Raw genomic sequence first — 26,699 nt, 5'->3', positions numbered from 1 at the left:
CTAAAAGGCAGCATGGCGGGCGGGGGAGAGAAAGCGGGAGTGGAGGAGCTGGCGGGGCGGGCTGGGCCAGGTCTTTCAGAGCTCCGCGGGCATCGGGCCCCCTTTTCTGAGTGCGCTGGAGAGCCACTGGAGGCTTTTTGCAGGACTTTGCGGGCCAGTGAGGAGGACACACTGGGGCAGGAGGCTCTTGCAGAAACGAGGTGAGAAATGACGGTAGCCCAGAACCACAGTGCTGGCAGAGGGCAGAGGGAAATGCGGGCTCTGAGAGAGGTTTCAGAGGTAGACCTGACAGATCTGGATGTGGGCTAAGGCAGAGGCTGAGGCAGAAAATGGTGCCCGGCTATCCAGTGTGAGCAACCAGGGGGACCTTGAGAAAACCTTGTGGAGAAGTCAGGGAGGTAGGAGAGGCTCTCCCAGGCTCTTATCCCAGGATGAAGAGGGAGGTTGATGCCAATTTTAGAGTAAGACTCACAATGACCTCTGACATGGTTTAGAAGGACAAGATGGGGATTGACGAGCTAGATTGTTCTGGATGACTTGTCCCCAAGAAGGGGAAGGGTTTTGTGTATGTGTGTGTTGGTATTGGTGGCGAGGGCACTGCTGGCAGAGGCAGGCCCATAGGTTTTTGTGGGATCTGAAGCTTATACAGTTTGGGGCTCTTTCTAAGAAAAAGAATACCTTTTTTTTTTTTTTTTTGTAAGAATGTACTGAAAGACCTTTGCAAGTTAAGCTTCGCTTGCTTCACGGTAATAGCCTATGGTTGGGGGTCCTGGCAGCTCCCAGAGAAGAGTAGCAAAGGGCAGGGTGTGGTCAGGGAGGCCAGCTGTGGGCCCTGAGAAAGGACACATACATGTCTGAGGAGGCACTTGGTCAGTGAGAAGCCCCTGTGGGAGATGGAGGGAAGAAATAAGGGGGCTTTAGAGAGATGGTGATGACTGAGAGCATTTTAGATTTTTCCTCTTCTTTATTGTAACCTCCCCTCACCCTGCCCCAGGATCCCCAGACCTCAGTAAAATGGAACAGGCTGCTGGGAGAGAGTCCAAGGGATGGTAATCTTTAAGGGCAAGCTGACACCCCTGGAGGCCGACTAGCACCCAGGGATGGAGAATTCCAGGTGAGGAACCCTGACTCCAGCAGGGGGTAGGGTGGGAGACACCCCTCAGTAATGGAATGGGGACTTGAGCCACTCCACTGGATAGGAGAGAAAAGAACCACCTGGAAAATGGGAGACTCCAGGTTATTAACATCAGTGGGTATAGGTGGCAAAGGATGGATGCAGAAGGGGACTGGCTCCAGGCCACTTCCGGGGGTGGGGGAGGGCAGCACATACCCATGGTGGCAGAGAAGATGACGATGCCCAGCACATTCATGCCATCGATGGTGTCAGGCTCTGACTTGTAAACAACCTCAGGTGGTGGGGTCAGGTCCAGGGCGAAGTTTTGAACACGAGAGCCATTCTCTTCCTGGATCCCGTAGATGAGGATTTGCCGAGAAGGGGCCTCTTCGGATGCCATCTTGGGGGATTTGACAACGGGGGTGGTCTTGGTGCGGTACTAGTGGACAACACCCCAACCAGGAAGGAGTCAGGGCCAAATACTGTTCTTAATATCATCATCAACAACAATAATAACATCTTGGAGGCACCTTTGTATGCGGTCAAGAACTATTTGATTGACAATAACCCTGTGAGGTAGGCAAGAGTATTACCAAGATTTTACCAAAAAGAAAATTGAGATTCCTTCAGCCATGGACACACTCCCCAGCCATGTGCCTCCCCAAGCCTTCCTCCATCTTCTTCGTTCTCTGCAACATCACACCCATCTGGGTTCCCCTCTACCCATGTCCTCTTCTACCCAGATAATTTTCCATTCACTCATCTATCCCTCCCAAGCATCCATTTTCCCTCCATCTAACTGCCAGCCAGCCCTGCCTGCCACTGATGGAAACTTGGACCTTCTCTTTGAAAAGCTCTGGTTGCCCCAAGCCTTCTTAAAGAGAAGAAGATCCATCTGGGAGGAACTGAACCTCCAAGCCTCTTCCTTTCCTCCTCTGCCCCAGGGCATTCCTGCGTCTTTCCCCCTCACTCCTTGGACACTAGGAGCCAAACAGGGAGTCTTCTATCCTCCCAACACCATAGTGTCAATAAGGTAGGCCTTCTGAGGGGTGGGGGGGGGGAGCTACTCAGGAAATACATGGGCCCTCAACTTTCTGTGCTTCAGTGTCTTCATCTCTAAAATGGGGGTCACAGTCACACCTAGCTTGTTAGATTAAATGAGACAACGTACGTGAAGTGTTTAGAACAGCGCCTGGCATGTGGGATCCCTTATGTGGCCATCGCCACTGTTATGCCACCACCACCATCGTCATCATCATTCCAACATTGAACATGCTGTGGTGGGGGAAGGGAAGCAGGGAAGCAAAGATGAACTGGACATGAATTCTGCGCTGAGAACTTTGGAAAGGGAGCGAGCTACTTTGCCTCTTCACAGCTTCACAAAGAAAGGGATATTTGAGCAGGGTCTTGAAGGATGGGTAGGAGTTTGCCAAAAGAGAAAGGGCATTCCAGGTAGGCATGAGGTTGAGCAACATTCAGTGTTTCTTTCTGACACCTTCAATAATTCACCATCACCACTGAAATAAAATCAGAACTACCTCGCCTAGCATTCAGGGCGGGTCATTTCATAGATAAGGCCCAGGAGATTGGGAAAGATACAGTGATTAGCTCTGGGTTTCACAGCTCCTTATTTTGGAGCCTTTTCTCCAACCCTCAGCCTCTTCCTTTGTGTCCTCACTCCCAATGCAGGGCCCAGCACAGGCAAGGGGGTTGGGAAATGCTTGCTGGATTGTCAACCAACAAGCCGACATTTTATGAGGGGTAAAGAATTAGAAAGTATTAGAAGGGCAGACAAAAACTGGCACACAAGGGTATTTACCATCATTTTTTCCAAAAAGGAAACACTTTGAATACAGCCTTAAAGCCCACTGGAAGGAGGGATGGCCCCACCATGGGCTTTTACATCCCCACAAATACTGTATTTTAAAGAAACACTTAATAACCAGGGCAAATGCTCATGCTATAATGAGCATGGGGAAAAAGCAAGATACACACCGTCTGTGCACCATTATCCTGATTTTGTTTTTTCAAAATATATTTAAGCAGAGAGAAAAGACTAGAAGTGTCCCACCTAGTACCAACTGTTGCTTGGTCCTAGAACAAGAGATGATTTTTATTTTCAACTTTGTACTTGGAGTATTTTCCTAATATTTTATACTGAGCACGATTAGTATTCTTGCTCCTGGGAAAAAGGGTTATTTTGTTTTGTTTTATTTTATTTTATTTTTAAAAGATTTTTCTTTATTTATTTCAGAGAGAGAACACAAGCAAGGGGAGAGGAAGAGGGTTAGGACCCTGGGATCAGGACCTGAGCCAAAGGCAGCGGCTTAACCCACTCAGCCAGTCAGTTGCCCCCAAAAAGGGTTATTTTAAAAAGAAAGAGAAAACAGGCTTAGATGCCAGATAGGCCTGGGTTTCCTGATCAGCACTGTTATTTACTAGCTGTAAAACCTTGAACAGTTCCGGGGCACCTGGGTGGCTCAGTGGGTTAAGGCCTCTGCCTTCCACTTGGGTCATGATCCCAGGGTCCTGGGATGGAGCCCTGAGTCAGGCTCTCTGCTCAGTGGGAAGCCTGCTACCCGCCCCCCCCCCGCCTCTCTGCCTACTTGTGATCTCTGTCAAATAAATAAATAAAATCCTTAAAAAAACAAAAACAAAAGCAAAAACCTTGAGCAGTTCCTTTAATCCTTCTGAGCCTCCAGCCTCAGTTTCCTCATTGGGGACAGGGGACTGGCGCACGGAGTGCAGGCTTACTGTGAGGACCCAGTGATTCAGGGTGTGCGAGCAGGGGTGAACCTAGAGCACGGGGGGCTCCCCCAACCCTGTCAGTTCTCTTCCCGAGAAGCTGGAACCATGGGTAGGGGTCGGCCAGGGGAGGCTGTAAGGATTTCGGTCTCCCCACCTCCCCTGCTCTCCAGCATCTGGCCCCAGGAGTCAGGGAGACTTGCTGGGTAAACCTGACACCGCCCCAGCCTGGCCCAGGCTTGCCATGGGTGCCCCGCTCCCTTGCCCTGGGACCCACTCACCTGTTTGAATGTGGCTTCCACCAGGTTGGCTGGGAACATGTTCCTGGGAAGAGAGTCAGTTACTGAAGAATTCCAGAGGCCAGGACAGGAAGGCCCATGGGATCATCTGAACACCTCCCTTGGCAGGCAAGGCCTTCCGTGACCTAGCCCACCTCCCTCTGACCTTTCCTCTTCCTACCACCAATCACGTGTAACCCCCACCCTCCCCAATCCCCAGTACTCAAAACTCCAACACCAATTGCATATGGTTCCCTAGAAACACTGCATACGTCTCCAGCAGCCAGGCCTTGGTCTGCACTGTTCCTTCTGCCTACAGTGTCCTTCCTGCTTCTCTGGCTAGCTCCTACTCCAGCCAGTCAGAGGCCCTGCCTTCTCTGATTGCTGGCCGACTCTGCAGGCCTTTCCTTGGGGTCACCCATGCTCCAGAGTGCTGCAGTGTTGCCCTGGCTTACCAGTCTGCACCCTCCCCCAGCCTGGCCTCCCAGAAAAGTCAGTGGTTCCTATCTTATCTGTGGTGCCCAACACAGGCCACATAAATGAGATCATAATTCCTATTAACGTTATTTTCATAAAGCTAAAGGAAGAGAGGTCTTGTCCTACCAGATATGAATGTACAGTATAAAGATAGAATTTATGGTATAATATTGACACAGCTGTCAATTATTAAGAAAAATTAGAGGAGAATAGAACCTAGTACATCTAAGTACCTCATTAAAAAAAATAAAGTGTATTTATTTGTTTTAGTATTGCTACACCCAACATGGAGGTGTATAGCCATGACCCTGAGATCAGGAGTCCCACACAATCCTGACTGAGCCAGCCAGGATCCCCTGAGTGCTTCATTTTTGATAAAAGTCATTTCACAGATCAGTGAGGAAAGGAAGGATTTGTCATAGAGTACTATGTAGGCGAACCAACTATTTAAATAAAAAAAAAAAAGTTAGATCCCTATTTATGCTTTGCATCAAAATAAATTCCAGATAGGTTAAAGAAATAAATAATTTAAAAAAATGAAGCCATAAAAAGCTAGAAGAAAATATAGGTTAGTATTTTTCAGATCTCAGAATATGGAAGGACCGCCTAAGATAAAAAAAAAAAATGAGCAATTAAAAAATCAATAGATTAAAAAAATTTAAAAATTTAAAAAATTTAAAAAAAATTAAAAAATTAAAAATTAAAAAAAATTAAAAAAAAATATCAATAGAGTTTACCAAATAGAAATTAAGAATGTTCTGAGTGCAGCACAGTATCCTGGGTTGGATTGGGGGGGGCAGAAAAAAAGACAGTGGAAAGACTGGTAAGATCCAAACAGGGTCTGTAATTTAGTTAATAGTGTTATACTAATTTAGTTTCTTAGTTTCCACATCTGTGCCATCGTTATGTATGCTGCTAACATCAGGGAAAGCTGGGTGAAAGGTATGTGGGAACGCTCTCTCCTGTGTTTGCAACTTTTCTGTACACTTACAATTACGCCAGAATAAAAAGCTAAATTGAGAAGTTCTCTAAAACGCATTCAAATACAAATAAAATTATAAAGCAAATGACAAACTAGGGAAACTATGTGACAAAGTATTATCATCCTAAATCTAGAAAGAGCTTTTATAAATCTTGTCTTTGTCTCCTTGTTCACTGTCTCTTCTCTCCAGAACACCAGCTTCCTGGAAGGGCCGAGAGCTTGGTTTTGTTCCCTGCTGGGTCCCAGGGGCTGGAAGACTGGCTGGCATGTAACAGGCCCTTGGCATATATTTGCTGCATAAATAATGGGACCACAGGAACACTAGGACCGCAACAGAAAAATGATCGGAAGTCATGGCCAGGCAATTCACCTCACAAAAGAAGGACCGTAAGTAGCCCCAAAACGCTTTTCTAAAATGTTCACCTTCATCGATAAATTAGACATTTTCACCTCTCAAACTGGTAAAGGATTTTTCGATGACAATACTCAATACTGAGCAGGTTTGGCAACATGTCCGGCCCCGCTTCTGTAAGAAAATTTGCAATTCCCCTTGCACCTTTGTCTTTATAATCCACTTCCAGGAATCTTTCCTAAATCAGAGGTGTTCACAAAGATTTTTGTTCGTATGCTTGCATTTTCTCAAACAGGCCATGTGGACTGGCCTTACCACTCATTCCTGCTCTTGGCAAACCTCTTGGCTTTTAAGACTCTCCTCATACATGCCTGGAATTATATACGAGAGTATGGGTGTACGTGACTTCTTAACATTACACCCCAGCAGTCGCTGTTGGAAAGCGGAAACTATAGTTTTTTTCTTCACTCTTGCAGATATATAGGTTCAATGTGAGCATATGGCAGGAGGAAGGGAGCTTAGAAAGAGCTAGCAAGACAGAAAGAGTGGGTCCTGGCTTTTCCCCTAATTTTAGCTTTGTCAGGAGAGAGAAGCAGCAGGCTTCTGAGGAGACTGGGGGTCCCAGGGGCTGGGATCTCAGAAGCTCAAATGAGCCCCCCTCACCCGTGCCTGCAGTTTTAAGCAGATTCCTGCCACCAGAATAATATCTGGCTGCAAGGGCTTTTGACCTTATCAGACCCGAAGCCCCAAAGCCAGGGTTAGCATAGGGGGCTCACCAGACACACAGCTGCCAGAATGTACCGATCCACGGGGCTTGAGCCCTCGTGACCAGAGGGAAGGATGCTCTGGCTGTACCCGTGGCTCAGAGTTTGAAAATCTCTCCTGGGCATAACCCCTGAGATGCAAAGGACTTACAAGGTGGTTTACTAATGAAACTTCGCAGGAAGGCTGCTTTAGCCTGAGCAAAGACTAGGAGCGTTCAAGTTGTCGGAGACCAAATGGAGCTTATACCTGGGATGTACATTTCTTTACAATCCCCTTGAAAATTAGATTTATTTATTTATTTTAAAAAGATTTTATTTATTTGTTTGTCAGAGAGCGCGCGCACAGGCAGGCAGAGTGGCAGGCAGAGGCAGAGGGAGAAGCAGGCTCCCTGCCGAGCAAGGAGCCCGATGTGGGACTCCATCCCAGGATCCTGGCATCATGACCTGAATGGAAGGCAGCCGTTTAACTCACTGAGCCACCAAGGTGTCCCAAAAATTAGAATAATTTAAAACGTGGGTTGTAGCCAGTACAACTGGTTGCCTACACAGTCTCCATTCTCTCCTTCCTTACCAGTAGGAGACCTGGCATGTTACGGGACCCGTGGGGCTCTGCCATCAAACCCTATTTCCCAGCCTCTCTCTCGCCAAAGGGTGGCACAGGAGATGAAGTGGGAGTCATGGGTGGTGCTTTCAGAAAACTCTTGGAAAGGTGCCCGCTCAGCCAGGACCCTTTGATCCTTTCCTCCAGCTGTCTTCTTTCTGCTTGGAACATGGGTGTAATAGCTAGAGCTTCTGCAGCCTTCTTGGAACATGAGACACACTGATGATAAAAGCCAAGTGGTAAACATGGTGGGGGAGCATGGGATCCTCCTGCCCACAAACTGCCCATCGCTGGACTGCTGATTTGGGAGACAATGAAAGTCTTTACCACAGTGCAGCCTCTGCTGTTCTGGCTTTCTCTTAACTAGCTGCCAATAGCAATCCCTAACTAATACACATGGCTCATACTCACAGTCGATGAACTCATCCTTTAGACTTTAATGAAGAATTATACTTTTGATTATTAAACAGGAAAATGTACAACATTTTCTTTTGACAATGAGTGCCCATGGGCAGTCTTCCCATTTGCCTCATGAGGCCTGTGCTCCCCATGGCGTCAATGGGGATGGAACGTGCTTGGGAGACATTAGCAGCCATGCCCATCAAGTACACACACCCTCTGGCCTGGGCCTTGCCACATGCACTTGGGGCAGAGCCACAGCCTGCCAGCCCCTCTCCTTACCTACTCAAAGTCCCAAGACTGTGATGTTCCAAACTTGCCCCTAATCCATATGTCCCCAACCCCCAAGCATGGCCCCTGAAGGCTGTATCCCATGCCTTACAGGGTAACTGGGAGCTGTAAATAGAGCCAAGTGATTACTTTATCTCTCTGGTGTTTTAATAGGATTGGAAAGAAAGAAGGGGGCCCGCTCTGATTAGCAGCCACTCATGTGGGTGGTTTTCTGTGAGGCTGCACTGTGAGCAGACGTCAGTTTCCTGGAGCCTTGGGAAATGAATTCATGTCTCAGGGAGTCGTCTGGGGACATAGCCTGTTGTGTTCCTTTGGAATCTTCTTTGAGAGAGGGCTGCATATCTTCCTGGCCCTGAGGTACGCCGCTGGCCTTACTCCACTGCTCAGTGAGCCCCTGCATCTCTCTGACTTATCACGGGTTACAGCTGCCTGCACTTCACCGTTCCCTGCCTTGGCTGTCCCTGTTCTCCCTCAGTTACCAACACTCACTGTCCACCTGCTCTGGGCCACAGTGAGTGTGAGGGGGCCCCTGGGACCTTGGATCCTGGTGTTCTCGTTTTCCGCACAGCCTCTTAGAAGGTCAGAGCATCTAGGAAGAATTCCCACGAGTGTCTGTCCTAAGACAGAGGATAGCCTGGTTCAGGACTTGCGTTCACCCCCTCTCTGGACAGTGTCTTTGCCCAGAGCAGGCACCTTATAAGGGGGAGAGAGTGAATGGACCGGAGGTGACTGCACCCCAAATAGGGCATTCCCCCTGCCTCCAGTCACATCCTGACCACTTTGCTCTGCCCCAGTCCATCCTTCCCTACTCACCAGCTTCCAGTTTCTAACATAACAGCCAACCCCTCAGCCTGGGTTCAAGATCTTCAAGGTTGGGTTCTGCACTGTCCTCCCAACCTCATCTCCCAGAACCCACCTCCAGAAGTTTCTGCTCACTGGTGTGTAGGCCTTTGTGTTTCAGAACCACAGAGCTAGAAGGAATCTTGAAAACCACTGGGGAAACCAAGGCCTAGAAGGGCCACACTGAGCCTAACTGACAGAGTTGTGACAAGACTTCCTATCCCCAAGGTTCTGGTTCCCTGTCCCAGGAACCATGTGACCTCTCTCTGTGGCCCCACTCTCTGAGAAACAGCGACCGTGATGTCCAACCACTCAGCTCTGCAAAACAACTTGCCTTGGGGTTGAGAGTAACTGGGGAAAAGTTTAAAACCAGAAGGATCAATTTTCACCACGTGAAAAGCAACCAAGAGCAGGAGCCACTCCTGGAACATTTGACTCTGACACGTGTGTCTGATCCAGAGCCCTCAGCCCCTCCACAGGGGAGGCCGTGGTGACGAGGGCGGGGACTCCCGAGCACCAGCTCCTTCCACCATGAGGAAAGGCTGTTTCAAATCATTGAATCCAAGAAAGGATGAATCATAGCCACCAACTTTTAGAAATAATGGATCTCAGAAAGGAAGCTTCTCAAAATTCCTCTTCCCTCGGCCTCTAGGATACCTGCTGTCCTGGTGCCCCTCCTGGCCCTCTGCTGCTCCTCTCTGTCAGCTCTGCACAAACCTCCACCATGGCCGGGGGCTGAGGCTCAGCATGGGCCTCTGAGCCACACACTCTGGACCTTCTCCCTGAGCAGGTGAGTCTCCTCTCCCAGCTCTGACCCCAGCCCCATCAGTGACCTTGTGTTGCACGCCTGCCTTCAGCAAACACTGAGCACCTCCTCTGAGCTGTTCTCGGCTCTAGGATGCAGCAGGGAACAGATTTGCAAAGATCTAGCCCTCATGGAACGTATGTTACTCCAGTGGGGGAGACACAAGAAGAAATAAAAAACACACACAGACAAGATAATGACAGGTAGTAATGAGGACTGTGAGGAGAGAGGGTGACGGAGGTTAGGTGGTCCCTCTGAAGAGGTGACACAGAGCAGGGGTGGAGTGAGGGGAGGAGCCATGCACCCCAGCAAGAAGGTCCATCCAGGCAGAGGCTGTGATGAGGACAGGATCACATGGACATTTGGGGAATGGCAGGAGGCCAGCGGGGCTGGAGGGAGGGGAGGGACAGTTGGAGCAGAGGTCACAGGTGGTGGGGGTGTGGTAGAGGCATCAAGAAGGAGGGGCCTGTAGGCCATAGTGAGCACTGCGGGGTGTGCTGACGTGAGGAGTCCTGAGCACGATCTCTTCGGCCGCTGTGCTGAGACCAGACTTGAGGGAAGCAGAAAGCAGGGTGCTGCGGTTGGACCCTCTAGTGAGAGGTGAGAGTGGTTGGGGAGAGGGTGAGATTGGCACAGGGGGACAGAAGGGACAAAGTCTGGGATAGTATTTAGAAGGTAGAGCTGACAGAATTTGCCAACAAACTGGATGCAGGATCTGAGAGAATGAGAGAAGGTGGCCCAAGATGGGCAGCCTCCTCCTCTGTCTCCAGCTCAGGCTCTCCCAAAGACTCAGATGCACCAGCCAGCCACCAGCGGACACGTTCCCCAGCATGTCCCCACCTGCTCCAGCATTGTCATGTGACTTGGTGACCTCACAGCTGGGTGTTCAGGTCATCGAGATCAGCACTGCTGCCTCCTCCAACCCCCTCCTCCCTTCTGCCCTGCCTGGCTCTGGCTGGTTTTAGCTTCTGACAGCCTTCAGTCTGCCCTTTCCCTGTGCCCAGGGCTGGCACCGTGTCCCTCTCCCTGCCTGTCCTCCTCTCCTCCCCCTGCCCCCGTTTCACCCTCACGCTGCAGTGGAGTGAGCCTTTTGAATGGGATCATGCCGCTTCTGTTTCAAGCCCATTTCCTATGGCCTCAGTTTCCAGCCTGAGTCACATTGTCCTTCATGATAGGACCCCTTCGCTTCTTCAGCAGTGACTGTCTACTCCCCTCTGCCCCAGTGTTCCAGTCACTCTGAGTGGGTGAGGATTTCTCCCCATGCTTTCCTCAGGACCTTTGCATACCTTCGCTTCCACAAAGAATGGGCTCCTGCCTCCCCGGCCTGTGCCACTCATCCCTCCCTCTGCCTCCCCTGAACCTGCTCTTTGCACTCTCCCACAGCCCCTGCCTCCCTCATTGCGATTCCCACCCCAGACAGTTGTTGCTCTCTATTCGTGAACCTTTCTCTCCTCTGGGACTATGGCCAGGCTTGAGTGCCTGGCACAGGGCAGGCATTGGCAAGAGTGAATGAGTGATGGAGAGGAGGGGCATGGCCAGCATGGAGCCTTGGAAAAAGGGGTTCAGACTTGGAGGCATTGCTGGGTCTACAGAACTTTCCTGGGGGGAGGGCTCAGGTCCCGGACGCAGGTTAGCCACGTCCACGTGGCTCAGGCAGGGGCACCACCAGGCAAAAATCACTGCCCTTGGAGTCAGACCCAGGCTGAATCCCAGCTCCATGACTTGCCCGCTGGATGACCCTGGAAGAGTCACGTCATCTCTTTGAGCCTCACTCCCTCGTCTGCAAGAAGAGGACCAAGAGGGGGACTAGCAAGGAAAAGATGGTGGGGTAGTGATGTATGGAGTGGAGGCTCCAGTGGAGGAGGATGTATCCAGTGGAGGCTAGGTGCACACAGGCTCAGTCAGTCAGGGAACACCTGCTGATGCCGGCCCAGGGCCAGGCTGCATGCTGGGGTGTGGCTCCTAGGGGGGCCGACCCCTGTCCTGCCCTCGAGGTGCTCCCAGTCTGATGGAGGCAGGCAGCACAGTGTGAATCCAGTGGACAGCATGGGGGCTGAGGGGACAGAGACGCTGTGGCCACAAGAAGTCAAGAGCAGACCCTGAGCACCCCCTCCCTGTGACCTATGGGGCTTCCGGCAGACACGCAGGGCCAGGCCTCTGGAGTCCGTGGCCCCAGCCCAGGCCTGGCGTTCCTGAGCAGGGCGGCCATGTGAGCCTTACCGGATGAGGTCCAGCAGGGCGTCGGCAGAGCTCATTATGGCTTTCCCGCTCTGCTCTGTCATCTCCTTCTGGGCCGCGCCACCTGGGTGAATGATGGAGACCATGACGATGCCCACAATGACAGCCACGAAGGTGGTCCACAGGTAGTACGCCACGGTGAGGACGCCCAGGCGGCTGGAGGTCTTGGGATCCAGGGATGCGAGGCCAGACATCAAGCTGGGAGAGCGACGTGGGTTAGGGTCTGGGGGTGGGGGGTGTGGGCACTCAGGTGGACCCACTCCCACCCCCCGGCTATGCCCAGCACCCTCACAGAGCTGGAGGGACCGTGTGGGCCCGCTCCCCCACCCAGCAATCCAGTCCTGTGGCCCTCCAGCCTGGTTTCCTGCTCTGTCCTCTGGGCCACGTCCAGGGGCAGCAGCCATACCCCTGCACACCTCCAGGCCTTTGCCATTGCTGTTTCCTTTGGCGTCATTCCCAGGTGCCTCCACTCTGCCTGAGTGCTACTCACTAGGTAAGACCAAGTGCAGTGTCACCTCTCTGGTGACATTGTGGACTGCCTGCCTGTCCCTGGGGTTAGGAGCCCATTCTAGGGCTTCTGCAGCCCCTGGCCTCTGTCAGGACCCTGTCTGTCACTGTCTACCTGTCTCTCTCATCAGACTGAGGACAGGAGAGGAGAGGGGCAGGTGTGACTTCTCTTGTGTGTCCCCAGTGTGTGTGCAGCATGAGCTGTCAGGGCCACCACTGTGCAGGGGGTCACTGCGGGCTTGCCGAATGAACTAGTGATGGCGGCGAGTTAGAGCCCTGGGCTGGGTCCCAGTCCTGGCTCTGCCTGGGGGATATCTTTGGGCGTCAGGATCCTATCTCTGAAACAGGGCCAGGGGTTTCTTGGCGAGGCGCCACTCTGTGGCCATCTTGGGCTACCGCCTGGGTCCAGATTCCCCTTGCCACCGTCTTGGGAGGTTGTGTTGAGGGGGCTTATGGGTCTCCCCCACTCCCAGCTCCTCCCCACCCCTGCCTGCCTTGCCGGGAGCTCTGGGCCTTCCAGTGAGGGTCAACCCCAGAGCTGCTCTCCTCCTGGTTGTTGGCAGGGTGGGGTTGAGAGATTAGTTAAGGAGATGCCTGTGCTTTGCTTTGCTGCCAAAAGGATTTTCCCCCAAAGCCCTTTCATTCTTCCAGATAAAGGAAGTATTTGTCTGCTTTTAATCATGTAAACAAGAGTAGATAATCCCTCCCCATCCTGCTCCTCTTGTCATTAGACTACAGGCGGGCAGCAGCCCCATCCAGCCCAGAGCCTAGCAAGCTTCTACCCCACCTTGGGCTGTAGCTGCTGCCTGAGTGCTGTGCTCTTCCTTGCTCTGTCAAGACACAGTTGAAGGGTCCCCTCCAGGATGCCTTCCCTGACCACTGGCTGGGGACAAGGCTCCTTCTCTGAGCTTCCACAGGCCCAGTGCAGTCCTCTGCCCCAGCACCCACAGCACTGAGTTGCCTGCTGTTTGGGACCCGGCTGGAGTCTGTTCAATCCTGGGTCCGCAGAGCTGGGCATGGGGCCCAGTCATGTGCAGCTTGGTAGCCATTTGCTGAACAAAGGAGTGAGTGAATGAATGAATGAATGAATGGATGTTTACAATCTCCTTTCATCCCTTGTCTGCCAGTATGCCATATGTTAGTGATGGGCTTAGGGTGGGTCTCAGGCATAAATCCTGAAGGGCTCATAATGGGATTGTGTAGGCAAGGGAAATGGGGGGCTGCCCTGCGATTATGATCCACCAGAGAGATTATCCCCAGCTTGGGGCCAGCACATCAGCCCCGGGCCAAACAACCCCCTGACTGCAACAAATCCCCATAGCCAAGTCCAACTGCTCACAGAAAGTGGGGGTCCTGAGAGGACGACCTGCCTGAGGTCGCATGGAACACTAGCGGCCAGCTGAATCAGAACGCAGGCCCGTAACTCCAGTCCTCTTTCCTTGATGTATTTATTCATGTCTTTAATGCATGCCCACTCCATGCCATGCCCTGAGTCCACAGAAGGAAATCAGAATCACTCCCCAGCCTCAAGCTGCTCCTGGTGTGGTAGGAGGGCAGGACGGAGACAGACTGAGACACTTTAGTACAAGTGGACCCAAGAAAACAGGAGCCAGGGTGGCTGCATTGGTACCATAGGCGAGAGGATGAGGATGTGCTATCTTTTATTAGAGGAGGAAGGGATCACTTCTAGCTAGGAGAGTCAGGAAGGATGTCCTGGAGGAGGGGGCATTTGAGTGGTTCTTGGGAGGATGAGGAGGATTTGGAGATGGGGCAGATATCCCAGGCAGTGAGACAGCAGCAGCCAACAGGGAGGCTGGCAAGTGTGGGCACAGTGTGGTCAGAGCTCAGGTCAAATCAGAGAACCAGTGACATGGGGGATATAGATCGCACTCAGGAGGGGGGTGTGGCCTTGAGTGCCAGGCCAAGGGGGACAGAGGGAAAGGTGGGGTCCAGTATGATTCATCCAGGAGAATTTGCTGGCTGTCTGAAAAGGGAGAACTCCTTAAATCTGAGAACATCTAAGTGTACTGGGAGAGACCCTAAAGTGGTATTTGCGAGAGCAAACACCTAGGACCAACCTAAGAAGGCCAATGCAGAATTAGATCAGGACTCAGGGCCTGGGTGGCTCAGTGGGTTGGGCCTCTGCCTTCGGCTCGGGTGATGGTCTTGGGGTCCTGGGATTGAGCCCTGCGTCGGGCTCTCTGCTCAGCAGGGAGCCTGCTTCCCCCTCTCTCTCTGCCTACCTCTGTCTACTTGTGATTTCTGTCAAATAAATAAAATTAAAAGAAAAAAAGAATTAGATCGGGACTCAGGCCTCTAATTTATCAATGCAGAATTAGATTAAAAGTTACAGCATACCCACGCAATGGCATTCTAAGCAGCTATTAGGAGCGACGGTGTCATTGGAAAGATGTTCTTATTGAAGGTTAGGTGGAAAAAGCAAGGTCTGATCTAGTCTGTAGCCCTGTGGGGAGCCCCAGAGCCTCCTCTGACAGAGGCCCCTCTCCAGGATTGGGGTCCAGATGCCCTGCACAGACATGCTTGGGGTATTGTGCACGAGAGGCGTGTCCATGACCATCAGATCGCAGAAAGGGGCAAAGGGCTCCTTGGAAGGCCACCCTGAAGAAGACGAGGTCTAACACAAAGGTGGTTCCAACTGGTCTAACACAAAGGTGGTTCCAACTCAGGGACCCAACAGGATATGGGAAGGGAGGGAGTATAGATTCTAGGTACAGCAAGAGAGGCCCCAACCCAGGGGCTCTGGAAAGGAGAGGGCTGACGGATAACATGGGAAGAATTCCATCCCCTGGCCTCCAACGAGTTCCCCTCTGGAACCTCCAAACTGGAAGGGTTTTCCTGCTGACTGGAGAGGGGAGGCAGGAGCTCTCGGGGAGGGAGCCGCTGGTAAAAGATGACGGAGCCTCCAGGTTGGTGACCATGGGAGTTGACAGAGGTGAAGGAGACAGGGAGCTCAGTAGGAGGAAAGCCTGGACCCCGCATGCACATGGGCCACTCCAGGGACTCATGTTAACAAGAAAGCAAGTTCAAGGTCCCGCCTGTGACCAGAGTGGGCTCCTCTGAGGTCTCAGGCTTTCGGGCCAAGCTGTTAAAGTGACCTTTATGAGAACCTATAAGCTGGGGTAGGGTTGTGAGGACTCGCATGGATATGCACAGAAAAAAACCTACTAGCAAGAGAGATTTTACAGTAGCTTTCTTTGGGAGGTGGGATTATGGGTGATTTTCATTCTGTTGTATTGATTATCTGTGTTCTTTATTATTTCTAGAATGAGCTTGTCTTACTGGTGTGATGGAAAACACAATCCCTGGAGTACCAGGTAGCCACAGAAACCATAATTTATCTGGACCTTAAATGTCCCCATACACCTGAATATCAACCTCGTTTGATCCTTAAAAAACATTCTAAGTCGGTGCTGCCCTATGGAATCACAAGGTAGGCTACAATTGTAAAATTTTTAATTTTCTAGTAGTTACATTTTAAGTAAAAAAAAAAGTAAAGTTCATTTTTTTGTGAAATTCATTTTAATAATACTTTATTTAACCCAGTCTATCCAAAATACTATCATTTCAGTATGTAACCAGTATAAAAATGTTTACCTTCAGGTAAACAGGTGTTAAAATTTTAAATTAATTTCTTAAAAAAGTTAAACTCTTCAGTTGCACATTTCAAGGGTTCAGTAGCCCATTTATGACTAGTGACTATCGTATTGGACTATGCAGTTGGAGTTACAGAGAAGGAAAATAGAGCTCGGGGAGGGGGAGATAATTGGCCAAACCACCCTGCTGGGAAGCTGTGGAGTCAAGACTGGAACATGGGTTTCTGATTCAGAACCCTGTGGGGCTTCCCCTGCTCCTAGTGCCTCTCCGCTGTACCAAGCTGGTTTAACTCCTGTGGAAGAAAAGTGTCTTCCAGTTTTGGCTGACCATGATTGGAATGTAAGGGAGCTCATGTCATGCCTCTACAGCTCAACTCTCAGAGTTGACGACTTGTCCCGTGATGGATTTGTGGTGGTGAGCCCCCCAGTCTCTGGAGGTATCCAAGTGGAGCCTGGATGACCAGCCACTTGCTCAGATGCTCGATCAAGGCTTCTAGACTGAGGGGGAGATTCTGTGAGGATGACCCTTCTGGCACATAATTTGCAGTGAGGGGAGAAAAGGTAACCTTGTCTCACCTACTCCCAGTCTGGTTAGGCGCTCCTTGGAACCCCCGTGGTCCTTCAGGGCCCTGGGGAAGAGCCTTAGGGAGCTGAGAGGTCTGGGACTCCCCCCGGAGCCATATGGCTGCCACCCAGAGCCAAGGGATTGTGGATGAAGAGATTGCAGTGACTGGGGAGCCCAGCCAGTTTCAATCTGGGAACTGCTCCACTTGCAGGGGTTGGGGGAAGGGAGGCAGCAGCTGCTGGGCTTCTCATGGAGGGCAAAAGAGGCTGTTTACTGGCCATCACCTGGTTCTAGCACCAGCTGCTGAGGTGGGGATCATGCCCACCTGACCCCGGGAGCCACCACTGCTGCTGTGCCCTGCGCTGGGGACAGTGGACAGAACACCTGGACTGTTGGCCACTCCCCACCCCCCATCCCATTTGAAGTCCTTGGTGGCTCTACACTGCCCTCAGAACTTTGCACCCTCCTTCATGGCCTTGGGTCCAGTGTGGCCTGACTCAGTCTCAGCTCCTCGCCCGTACTCCAGCCACCCTGGTCTCCCTGCTACTCCCTGAACCACCTTTGCACGGTCATTCCTTCAGCCTGGAACTCTCTATCTTTCCACCTACACACATTTCCCCAACCCCACCCATTTCCACCTGCGCTTTCTACAGCCAGCCTAGATGTCATTTCTTCTGGGAAGCCTTCCTTGAGGTGCCGCCTCACGCTCCGCCCAAGGGAACCCTGTGCTTCCCAGTTAGTTAGGGGCCACTCTACTGGTATGCCCACCTCTGAATCTCCAGAGCCCAGCCAGTAAGCTGGCAGGGCATGAGTGTTGGGAAAGCAGGGAATTCCAGAGGAACCCAGTCCCCTTGCCACTGCCCCTCCTGCTTCCCTTTCCTGTCCCCTTCTACTGCTGCTCACCTGTCCAGTTTCCACTCTGGCACCACCTCCCTCAGAAGGCCCCTTTGAGCCCTTTGAGCTGGGCGAGGAAGTTCCCGCCTGCTCCCACTCATATCCCTCAACAGCTGGGAGCCCTCTTCAAGTTCCCAACCTCTGTGTGCCTCAGTTTCCACAGGAGGATCAAACGGAGGTAATGACGGCTCATGGTGAGGGGTAATCTAGGTTTAGCGCGGTGGCTGGTACATCATAAATATTCGGTACGTTCCAGTTATTAGCGTTTGCTCTAGCCTGTTGTCACCCCTTCTGAGACTGCCTGCCCCGGTGGACTGTGAGCTCCTCCAGGGAAGGGCTGGATCGGGCTCAGTGCAGGTCCCCAGAGCCCAGGGCCTGGCCTGGTCTGGGTGCAGGTTTGTTGAGTGTGTGATGTTAAACCAGGATGCTATTCTAGATGAGATTGCTAAAAGGTCAACTTAGCTCTGATGACTGAAGGCACCCAGTGTGGGTTCCCTGCGAGCAAGTCCCCTAGACCAGCTTTGGCCCTTTGCCAGGTTTAGGGGACTCCCCCAGCACTGTGTCTGTGTGACGTTGGCACTGGAACTTTTAGGAACAGATGGGAACTTCCGGGAGGGACTGTCTCAGGCAGTGTCCTCTCCCAGCGGAAGAGAATCTGAGAGGGTCCCTGGAGGTGTGATCCAGCGCTTTTCTTTCAGCCTCCCCTTCCTGGTCATTTTTATCAATGGCTTGGCCAAGGCCACTGAGAGCCTGTGGATCAGATTTGGGGAGGACAGGAAGCTGGGAGGCATGGCTAACGTATGGGACGAGGAAGTTGGGACGACGCAGACCCCAGCAGGCTGGGACCTCGGGCCAGTTCTGACCTGATAAAACTGAGCACGGACATATGTTGGGCCAGACCTGGCTTCCGCAACTGGGGAGATCACAGACTTTGGGGTGGGGGTGGGAGGCTGAGCCACAGCAGCAGCACATGGGAAGGGACTTCAGGGTTGGTTTGCTGCCAGCCGGCTGAATCATGTAGGGAATGGGGCTGCTGAAGGGCCAGTGGGCCCTCCGCCTGTGGGGCCAGAAGCCTGGGAGCTTATGGACGAGGCCATGGACGCGCGCTGACATTGAGACTCACCGGGAAAAGGACAGGGAACAGAGGTGTGTGCCTTGCTGCTGAGGAAGGTGGTGGTGACAGAGTTGTGGGCCTGGGGAACCAGTTGGGGGGGTGGGATCTGCGGAACAGGGAGCAGAGCAAACCTGTGGAATGCTGGGATTTGGCGGGGGAAGTGGTTGTGGCAAGTGACAGGGAAGTTCTCAGCTCAGCACCAAGAATAACGTTCTGCCCTGGAAGGGACCACCTTGAGAAGTAGTGAATTCCCAGTGACTGTAGGTGTGCAGGCAACTTGCGATGGCCACCCAATAAGGAGATTCAAAGCCTGGTTTACTAGCATGACAACACCCAGAGTCACAGCATCCCAGCACTAGGATGTTTGGGACAGGAAGGAGCCCAGAGCCCCATGGCCAAGCCCCCAGGTTCTGGCCTCAGCTGACCCAGTCAGGGAGGCTCCCCCAAGCCGGCCCCTGGATGCATCTGCAGAGAGTCCACCAGAAAGGCGGCTGGAAGGAGGCATCTGGGGGTCCACAAGAATCCCTTTAGCCCTCCCAAGCATCATGGTTTGCATTCTCCCTGGAGCAGATGACAGGCCCAGCAGCTGACAGCAAGTGCCACGTTAGCGCCGCGTTCCTCTTCCCAGATGGCTCTGCCACACCCCCTCCTTCTCGCCAGCTTTCTAAGACCTGAGGCAGGATGCCCAGACTCCCACTTGGCTAAAGTCAGGGTCATCTGGTCCCAGCATCCCTTACCCAGGGCAACATGTTTCTTTACCTCCTTTGCTTGCACACTTCAGAGGACAGAGAACTCACTACGTTCTGTCAGCCCCTCCATATGAGCTAGCTATGCTTATTAGAAAGTCCTTCCCAGTGCCAGAATAAAATCCACATTCAGGAAGAGAATTCCTCATTCTGGGCTCAGCCCTGCCCTCTGCAAACCAAACCAAAGCTCTTTGGTTCCACTGTAGATGTGGGGCTCAGAGTACAGAGGGGGGGTGGGAAAGGAGGAGGGCTGGATTGGGGAGCGGGCACAGGGCCAGGCATGGGTCTAGCGGGACACCGCAGCCTTGCCATCCCCAACTGCCCTCTGAAGGTCCCTCCTTCCCAGCAGACCACTGGGCACCAGAACAGTGCTTCATTGGGTCTTGTAGATAACAAGCTCACAACTAATGTGCACATAACCAGCTTGAACAGAATCGAAAGTAGTAGCTGGAGGAGCCACAGCTGCAGCCCTCAGAGCTCACGGTCTGACCATCGACCATTCTATTCACCTAGTCACCTTCTACCAGGAGGGCAATAAGGGTCTCGTCCAGTTCCTAACTCCGTGAGAGCTGAACTCCTACCGCTTTCTTTCTTTCCCCCAAGGCCCTCCTCCTTCCGCGGAGGGCCACTCTGCTCTACAGTGGCAGACGGTCATTGTCTCTGCCATGAGGAACAGTGTCCTTAGGATGTCTGGTTATGGCCAGTGTCCCCATGTCATGGTTAGAACCCCCTCGCCCCCAGAGCTGAAAGGAACATGGGTCTCCTGCCTCCTCTCCCTCCGCCAACAGGGTTCCTGCTGTCTCTCCACTGAGGGCTCAGGCTAGGCTGCCCAAGTGAGACTCTCGCCTGCTCAAATGAGACCTTCCAGGGCAGTGGCTCCTGACAGACAAGGGCAGTGGAGCTTTTCACAACCTCCCCTGCCTCCCCAAAGGAGGCAACACAGGACCTTGGGTTGTGGCTGTGATGGGGAGAGGCCAGAAGCAGGGCCTAGCCCAGCCTGGGAATCTAGGCTTCCCGGAGGAGGTGGCTACTGAATGGAGCCTTGCAGGATGAGGAGGAGTTCTCTACCTGGATGGGGGAAAGAAGGAGCATGGGAGTCCATGAGGGGTGATAAAACCGGGGAGGTTTACAGAGTCACCAGCTGCTGGTCTGACCCCACCCGCAGCCCACAGCTGGGCCATGTTCCCCATTCTGATGAGTAAGGCCATCAGCTGACTGGGCAAGAGGGCCAAGGACAGATCCCAGGGCTCCCATCAGAGAGGTCAGCGGAGCTTTGCTAAGAGAGGCTACCCCATGACTTGGGCGGCAGAGCCGACATGTCAGCGGCCTATTCCTCCTGCCTCCCTCCCGCTCACAGCGAGCTGGGGAGCCCAGTGCCATCGCCCCCGGCACACTGGCTCCCCAACCAGACTTGCATTGGCCGCGCCACCCAGGACCTTCTCCAATAAGTCAGGACGTGGGTGTTTGGGTGTTTTCTGCCAAGCTAGAGTTCCTCAGGAAGGGGGAGAAGGGAGTGTTAGGTTTCTCTGGCCAAACATGATTTCCTGATTCTAAGAAAAATCAGTTTAAAATTCTTACAAGAAAGAAAGGAAAACAGCACACACCCAGGAAGGCACAAGCACACACAGCCATACACACTCTACACACGCGTGAAGACACACACCACGCGGTCCTGTGCGGACCCACATATGCACTTGGATTTCTTTGCTTTGATGTGAAGCTTACAAAACATTGTGCCGTGTTCAGCATCGGTGAATCACAAACACATGGATTCGGTTTCCCCTGAATGATGCCTGGTTTAAGAAACTGAAGAATGAGGGGAGGGGAGGGTTTGGCAGAGAGCAAGTGGAGAATTGGAGGCCCTCACTGGCTCCAGATGCTGGTCTGACCCACCCCTTCTTCCCGGTGTCGCTTGTCTGGGGATGTGTGAAAACAAGACGCAGTTGACTTCCCGAGCTCAGAAGCAAACCCCAGCCCGTTTGGGGCCTTGACGGGCCACCAAAAAATAAAAAAAAAGCACCTGCCGGGAACGGCTTTGTCACTTGGCTGACTGCATCATGTTTCTTTTATGGCTGAGGCCAGGCATGTGGTAAATAACAGAGCTCATAACTCCAGAGTTGTGGGACACAGTGATGCCCCAAAAGGACATCCAGCAGCATCCTAAGTGTCGAGTGAAAGGAGAGGGGTTTTGCAAACTCTGCTCCGTCCAAGTGGAAGACGAAAACAAATTTATGGAGATGGGGGGGTGGGGTGCCACGTGAACAATTCTTACGACATCACATTGAATGAAAAAGAAAGAAAAAAAAACACACACAGACTTATTTTTGTGGAAGTAACAGTCTCCTCCGAGAACTCAAAGGAAGAGGGAGTTGCCAGTACCCTTTGGGATAAACTATAAATTAAAAGCAAAAGTGATCAGAGTAGTGACAGGTGCTATAACTGAGAGAAAATGGGAAAGGAAAGCCTCCAAGGCTCCAAAGGCTTGACTTTTCTAGTGGAAGAGGATTAGCATGGGCTTAGTCAGCCCTGGGGCACGGAGAAGAGAGCTGAGAGCGGCAGAGCACTTAGGACACACCCAAGCAGCACCCATGGGAGGTGGACCATAGTTCAAGGACATGACTGTTCTGCAGCAGGTCCTAACCATCCAACTATTCCTGCGCCAGTATACTGGGAGGCAGGATTTTCTAAATTCTGTCTGAGGCTTCCGTGTGCATAGGTAGAGACAGCTAGTTTCCTTGCAACCATTTTCATTATTAGAAAACATTTTCAGGGGTGCCTGGGTGGCTCAGTCAGTTAAGGGTCTGCCTTCAGCTCAGGTCATCATTATGGGGTTCTGGGGTTGAGCCCCATATCGGGCTCCCTGCTCTTCCTCTCCCTCCGCTGCTCCCCCTGCTTGTGCCCTCACTCTCTTTCTCAAATAAATAAATAAAATCTTTAAAAAAAACAGAAAACATTTTCAAATGGCAAATACAAGGTAAGAAGGCACATTTAGTCCAGGGGAAAGGAGACACTTCTGTGGTTTGATGGACACACCTTAAGACCTGCATGCAGAGTTATGAAAAGTGCCTCAGTTTGCATGAGAGGCTCAGGAGCCTTCTGAGAGAAAAGAGACTAAGATCCCACAGCCTGGTCCCTGTAATTTGAAGTTAGGGTCAGGGTATACTAGGGGACCTATGACCAAGACCTGCTGGCACTAAAAGCCCCCAGGGCTAAGCCAACAGGAGGGAAACGGGATCAGAGCTCAATTCCAAGGAACCAAGCTCAGGGCATGACTGAAGCTGCTTCAAGAACAATGACAGGGTACTTCCAGCATCTAGGAGCCAGAGCAGGGGGTCCTGTGCTGACTTGAACCAGACCATGCAGCGCCTGTGGGATCCCCAACTGGTAAGCCTGCAGGGAAAAATGCCCCGGCCAGAGACTGTGTGCACCTGTGCAATTGTGTTTATCTCTGTGAATGAATAAACTGTCATTTTGTCTGTTTCATTGTCCCTTGCCAGCATCCAAGGACTGGCCTCACCAGCTCAGGGGCTCAGATGAGGGTGAACTTCTGAGTCAGTCAGCCAAGGACTACGCCCTGAGCCTGGTGATTCACTACTAAGAAGGAAGAGCAAAGATAACAGTGGCAGAATTCGGATTGTGGGATGACAGGAGGATTATTTTTCTCGATTCCCTAAAAGGTTTATAATTATAGAATTTTTTAAAGTACAAAAACATCTTTAAAAGGCAACTCCAAAGCATCCTCCAAGGGTCAATTCAAATGTTGGTCACGAAACTCCCCTGAATTCTGCCCCAGCTGCTCCTCCACTGCTCTTTACTCATTTAATACACATTTATTAGATACCTACGACAGAGCAGGCCCTGTGATGTCTTGTAAGAGACAGAGGAATTCATTTTCTTCAGAATTCTTTTTATGATAAGAGCGTTGTCCCTGTTTAGAAGAAATTCCTCGATGAGCCACGTGGACCAGACATGAGCAGCACCTCCACCCCACCCCACTCCAGGAACAGGGCAGGAGTCGAGGAGGCTTTTGAAAGCCAAGGAGGACAGGAGTTCTGGCTGGTCTTAGAATAGGGGGAGAGAGAAGGAAGGTGGGGAGAGAGAAGGAAAGAGGTGGATACACCCTATGTTGACACCCCCGCCGCCGCACCATGATCCACACCCTTGTATCATCTCTCTCCTTAAGGGTGGATGGGATCCGTGACTTGCTTCTAACTAAGAGGACATGGCAAAGGTGATGGGACATCACCCCCATGATTATGTTATGTGAGACTGTCTTAGAAGACTGGAGAGTGAGGGATCCTCCTCTTGGCCTTGATGAAGCCAAAAGCCATGTTGGGAATCACCTTTGAAGAGAGCCAGAAGGCGGGGAACTGCTGGTAGCCTCTAGGACCTGAGGATGGCCTGCAGCTGACAGCTATTAAGAAGCTGGGTCCTCAGACAAATAGCCACAAGGAAATGACTTCTGCCAGTGACCCGGATGAACTTGGAAATAGATGCTTCCCTGGCTCTGCCTTCAGATGAGAACACAGCTCTGCAAATGCTTCGACTGCAGCCTCATGAGACCCTGAGCAGAGGATCCAGCTGAGCTATGCCTGGGCTCCCGACCCCTGGAAAGTGGTAGATAATTAATGGCTAAGTTTGTGGTACTTGTTCCCAAGTAACAGATAACTAATATACACAGAGAGAGAACCAAGAGATGGCCGAAGGGCTTACACTTCTCAATATGGTCCTTCCCTGTGATCTTGCCCCCAACTGTCAGTGAAATTACTAAATGTATGCACCGTTCGAAGCAAGGGATCTGTGTGTGAACGGGAGACTGGCAAAGGCTGTCCCCTGACTAGTTGCAGGAATGTGAAGGCAGAGGAAAGCAAGAGGCACTAGGAATGCCTGGAGGCTGAGGCGATCGTGACAACCATCTCACCTGGAATGACTCTGGGCGTGGGCGACACGTGAGTGTCACGTGGACACACATGGTGCCTTGTCTGTGTGCCTGCTGAGGCTGCCACGAACACAGGTGTGCAGGTGTATCCGTGTTCCCAAGTGCGCCCGAGCCCAGAGAGGCTTCCCAGAGGAAGTGATGAGGACAGGTGCTGAATAAAAGCATGAAGAAGGAAGAGGTCACTCAAGGGGGTTGCCTGCTGAGAGCTCAAACCAAGGTGGAGGGTTTCAGGAAACATCTCCTCTGGGCTTCGGAGAAGCCTGGGGAAGCTTTCATGAGTCAGAAAAAACAGGTGACATTCATCCTGTAACAGGGGCTCTGCTGGGTGCTCCAAGGACATTATCTTATTTCATTCTCAGAAGGGAGGTGGGTGTTCTCCCCATTATACAGGGCAGGTTACTAAGGCTCAGATGCTGAGAGACTTGGTCGGGTTCAGACCTCCACTGAGTGACTCCAAAGCCCCAGCTGCTCCCCGGCAGTCTCCTGCAGGTTCTCAGCCACGCCGGCCAGTACCCAGGGCCCGCCGCCCTCTCTGTGAAGTACGAAGCCACAACTGGCCAACGGCAGCTTGCACTCAGCTGGGCCGTGGCATGCCCATCTGAAGAGGGGGCTCAGGCCAGGTGCTGGCTTGGAGTGGATTCAGCAGTAGGAGTGGCTAGTCCACACAGGAATGCTGATTTATTTCTTTGTCACTACTATGCGAAAAAAAAGGGGGTCTGTACTCTGTCATGTGGTATGCCAGCGGTGACTGTGAATTCATTTCACAGACAGTACTGAGTACTTCTGGGGTACGAGCAGCATCCACGGGGGAGACAGGTCATCGTCGATAGTTATCAATAAATGAAGATCTGGGAGAACTTCAGACAGAACCTTGAGTTAGATCTTGAACACAGCAAGGGAACTTTAATTAGGAAGAGGAGAGGGCATTCGTGGAAGGAGGAACGACCTGAGCAAAGGCATGAAGGAAGAAAAGCACATGGCATGCTTAGGGACTAAGGAGGAAACCTGCCTGGTTGCAGGGACTTGGCGAAGGGACAGGGTGGCAGTGCTGCTGGGAAAGAGGTGGGAACATCTGGCATCATGGGTGCTAGGCTTTGGGGCCCAGAATTGCGGGTTATTGGAACTGGAAGCGAATGTGCCTTAATCCTTATCCTTTCACTGCCCTAGAGCAATTACTTATTTGAGAGAGAGATGGGGGGAGAGCACAGAGGGAGAGGGAGAAGCAGACTCCCCGCTGAGCAGAGAGTTGGATGCGGGGAGCTCTATCCCAGGCCCCTGCCCTGGAGCAGTTACCAGGTAGAACAAGCCCTGTCTCCTGGGGGTACAGCGCGGAGCCCCTGGGGCCTGCAGAGCAGCAGCCCTCTGCCACGCTCTTTAACTCTCCGGCCAGAAGGCTTGATTCCCAGACAGGAGGGTTTTTTGTGTTGTTTTGTTTAACCACTCGAACACACGTGGAATTTTAAAGCAAACCCCTGCTTGTCTCCTTTGGCAGTTCCGGTTTAGTCAGCCCAGCGTGAAGCCTGACATCTGAATGATCAGAGCAGCTCTGCTGATTTTGCTCCGTCCTAAGCAATGACCCCCACCACACACACACCAGCATGGCTGCCCCCTGAGGACTCGGATCACCAGCCCTGAACTGGCCAGGAGCGAGAGCTCAGGGGGCTGTGGGCGCCCGATGGATGGATGGATCGCAGAGCAGCTGAAGCCAGAGGAAGACATGTTCAGGGATGGAGGGGCTGAGGCTTGGAAATGTGTCAATTTTATCCCCCAAGAAGGTTTAATTCTCCCTGAGTAGGAAACTGTGAAAGCACTTCCGTTTTTCAGTGACACAACCGCTCTGCACCAGCCCAAACTGTATAATAAACAAAGGAAATGTGTGAACACACACTGGCTTTTCTCAAGTTAATACCACATTCCGTTCCCAGCACAGAGAATGCACTTTTGTCTAGTGGAGAAAGACTGGGCCTCTTGACAGCCAGGATTTGGAGAGCTGGACAGGCCCTTAGTCACTAGGTAAGCTGGGTAAACCAAGGCCCACAGTGAGGGTACCTTAGTTAAGATCACGTGATAATCTGTGGAGGAATCAGGTCACTGACCCAGGCTTCTGATTCTGATTCCAGGGCTTTTTTTTTTTTTTTTTTTTTTTTTTTTTAAGTAGTTTCCACACCTAGTGTGGAGCCTACCATGGGGCTTGAACCCACAACCCTGAGATGAAGACCTGAGCTGAGTCACGAGTCTGTCACTCAACCAATCAGGCACCCAGGTGCCCCTGACTCCAGGACTTTTTGACAAGTTAAGTGACTTGCCAAGGTCACAGAGCCAGGCAATGGCAGGGCCAGGGCAGGAACCCAGCTCTGTGTGAGTCCACGCCCATGCTAGGGCTTCTGCCTCTAAGGTGTTTGGGTTCTGAGTAAGACTCGACGCCCGGGCAGTA

At 52.0% G+C, this 26,699-nt stretch overlaps 1 protein-coding gene and 1 long non-coding RNA gene across 3 annotated transcripts in view; one reads left to right on the top strand and one right to left on the bottom strand.

Annotated features, from left to right (window-relative positions):
* SLC1A7 (solute carrier family 1 member 7) overlaps nucleotides 1–26,699 on the bottom strand; it is a 44,158-nt gene that overhangs the window by 8,698 nt on the left and 8,761 nt on the right. Inside the window, exons 3-5 of the mRNA XM_047726433.1 lie at nucleotides 11,869–12,084; nucleotides 4,141–4,183; nucleotides 1,331–1,553 (exon numbers count right to left, since the gene is read on the bottom strand). Of these exons, the coding sequence (XP_047582389.1) occupies nucleotides 1,331–1,553; nucleotides 4,141–4,183; nucleotides 11,869–12,084 (482 nt within the window). The remainder of the gene's footprint in view (nucleotides 1–1,330; nucleotides 1,554–4,140; nucleotides 4,184–11,868; nucleotides 12,085–26,699) is intronic.
* Nucleotides 66–10,332, top strand: LOC125098048 (uncharacterized). 2 transcript variants are annotated; one of them, XR_007126691.1, is made up of 3 exons: nucleotides 66–200; nucleotides 5,787–5,983; nucleotides 9,496–10,332. It is a non-coding gene; the product is annotated as an uncharacterized LOC125098048 (long non-coding RNA). The 2 variants fall into 2 exon arrangements; XR_007126692.1 differs by lacking the exon at nucleotides 66–200 and adding an exon at nucleotides 1,024–1,114.

This window comes from Lutra lutra, chromosome 4, assembly GCF_902655055.1.
Source record: "Lutra lutra chromosome 4, mLutLut1.2, whole genome shotgun sequence".
Classification (NCBI taxonomy): domain Eukaryota; kingdom Metazoa; phylum Chordata; class Mammalia; order Carnivora; family Mustelidae; genus Lutra; species Lutra lutra.
The sequence above is the reverse complement of the archived record's forward strand: the minus strand, read 5'-3'. Positions and strand labels throughout refer to the sequence as shown.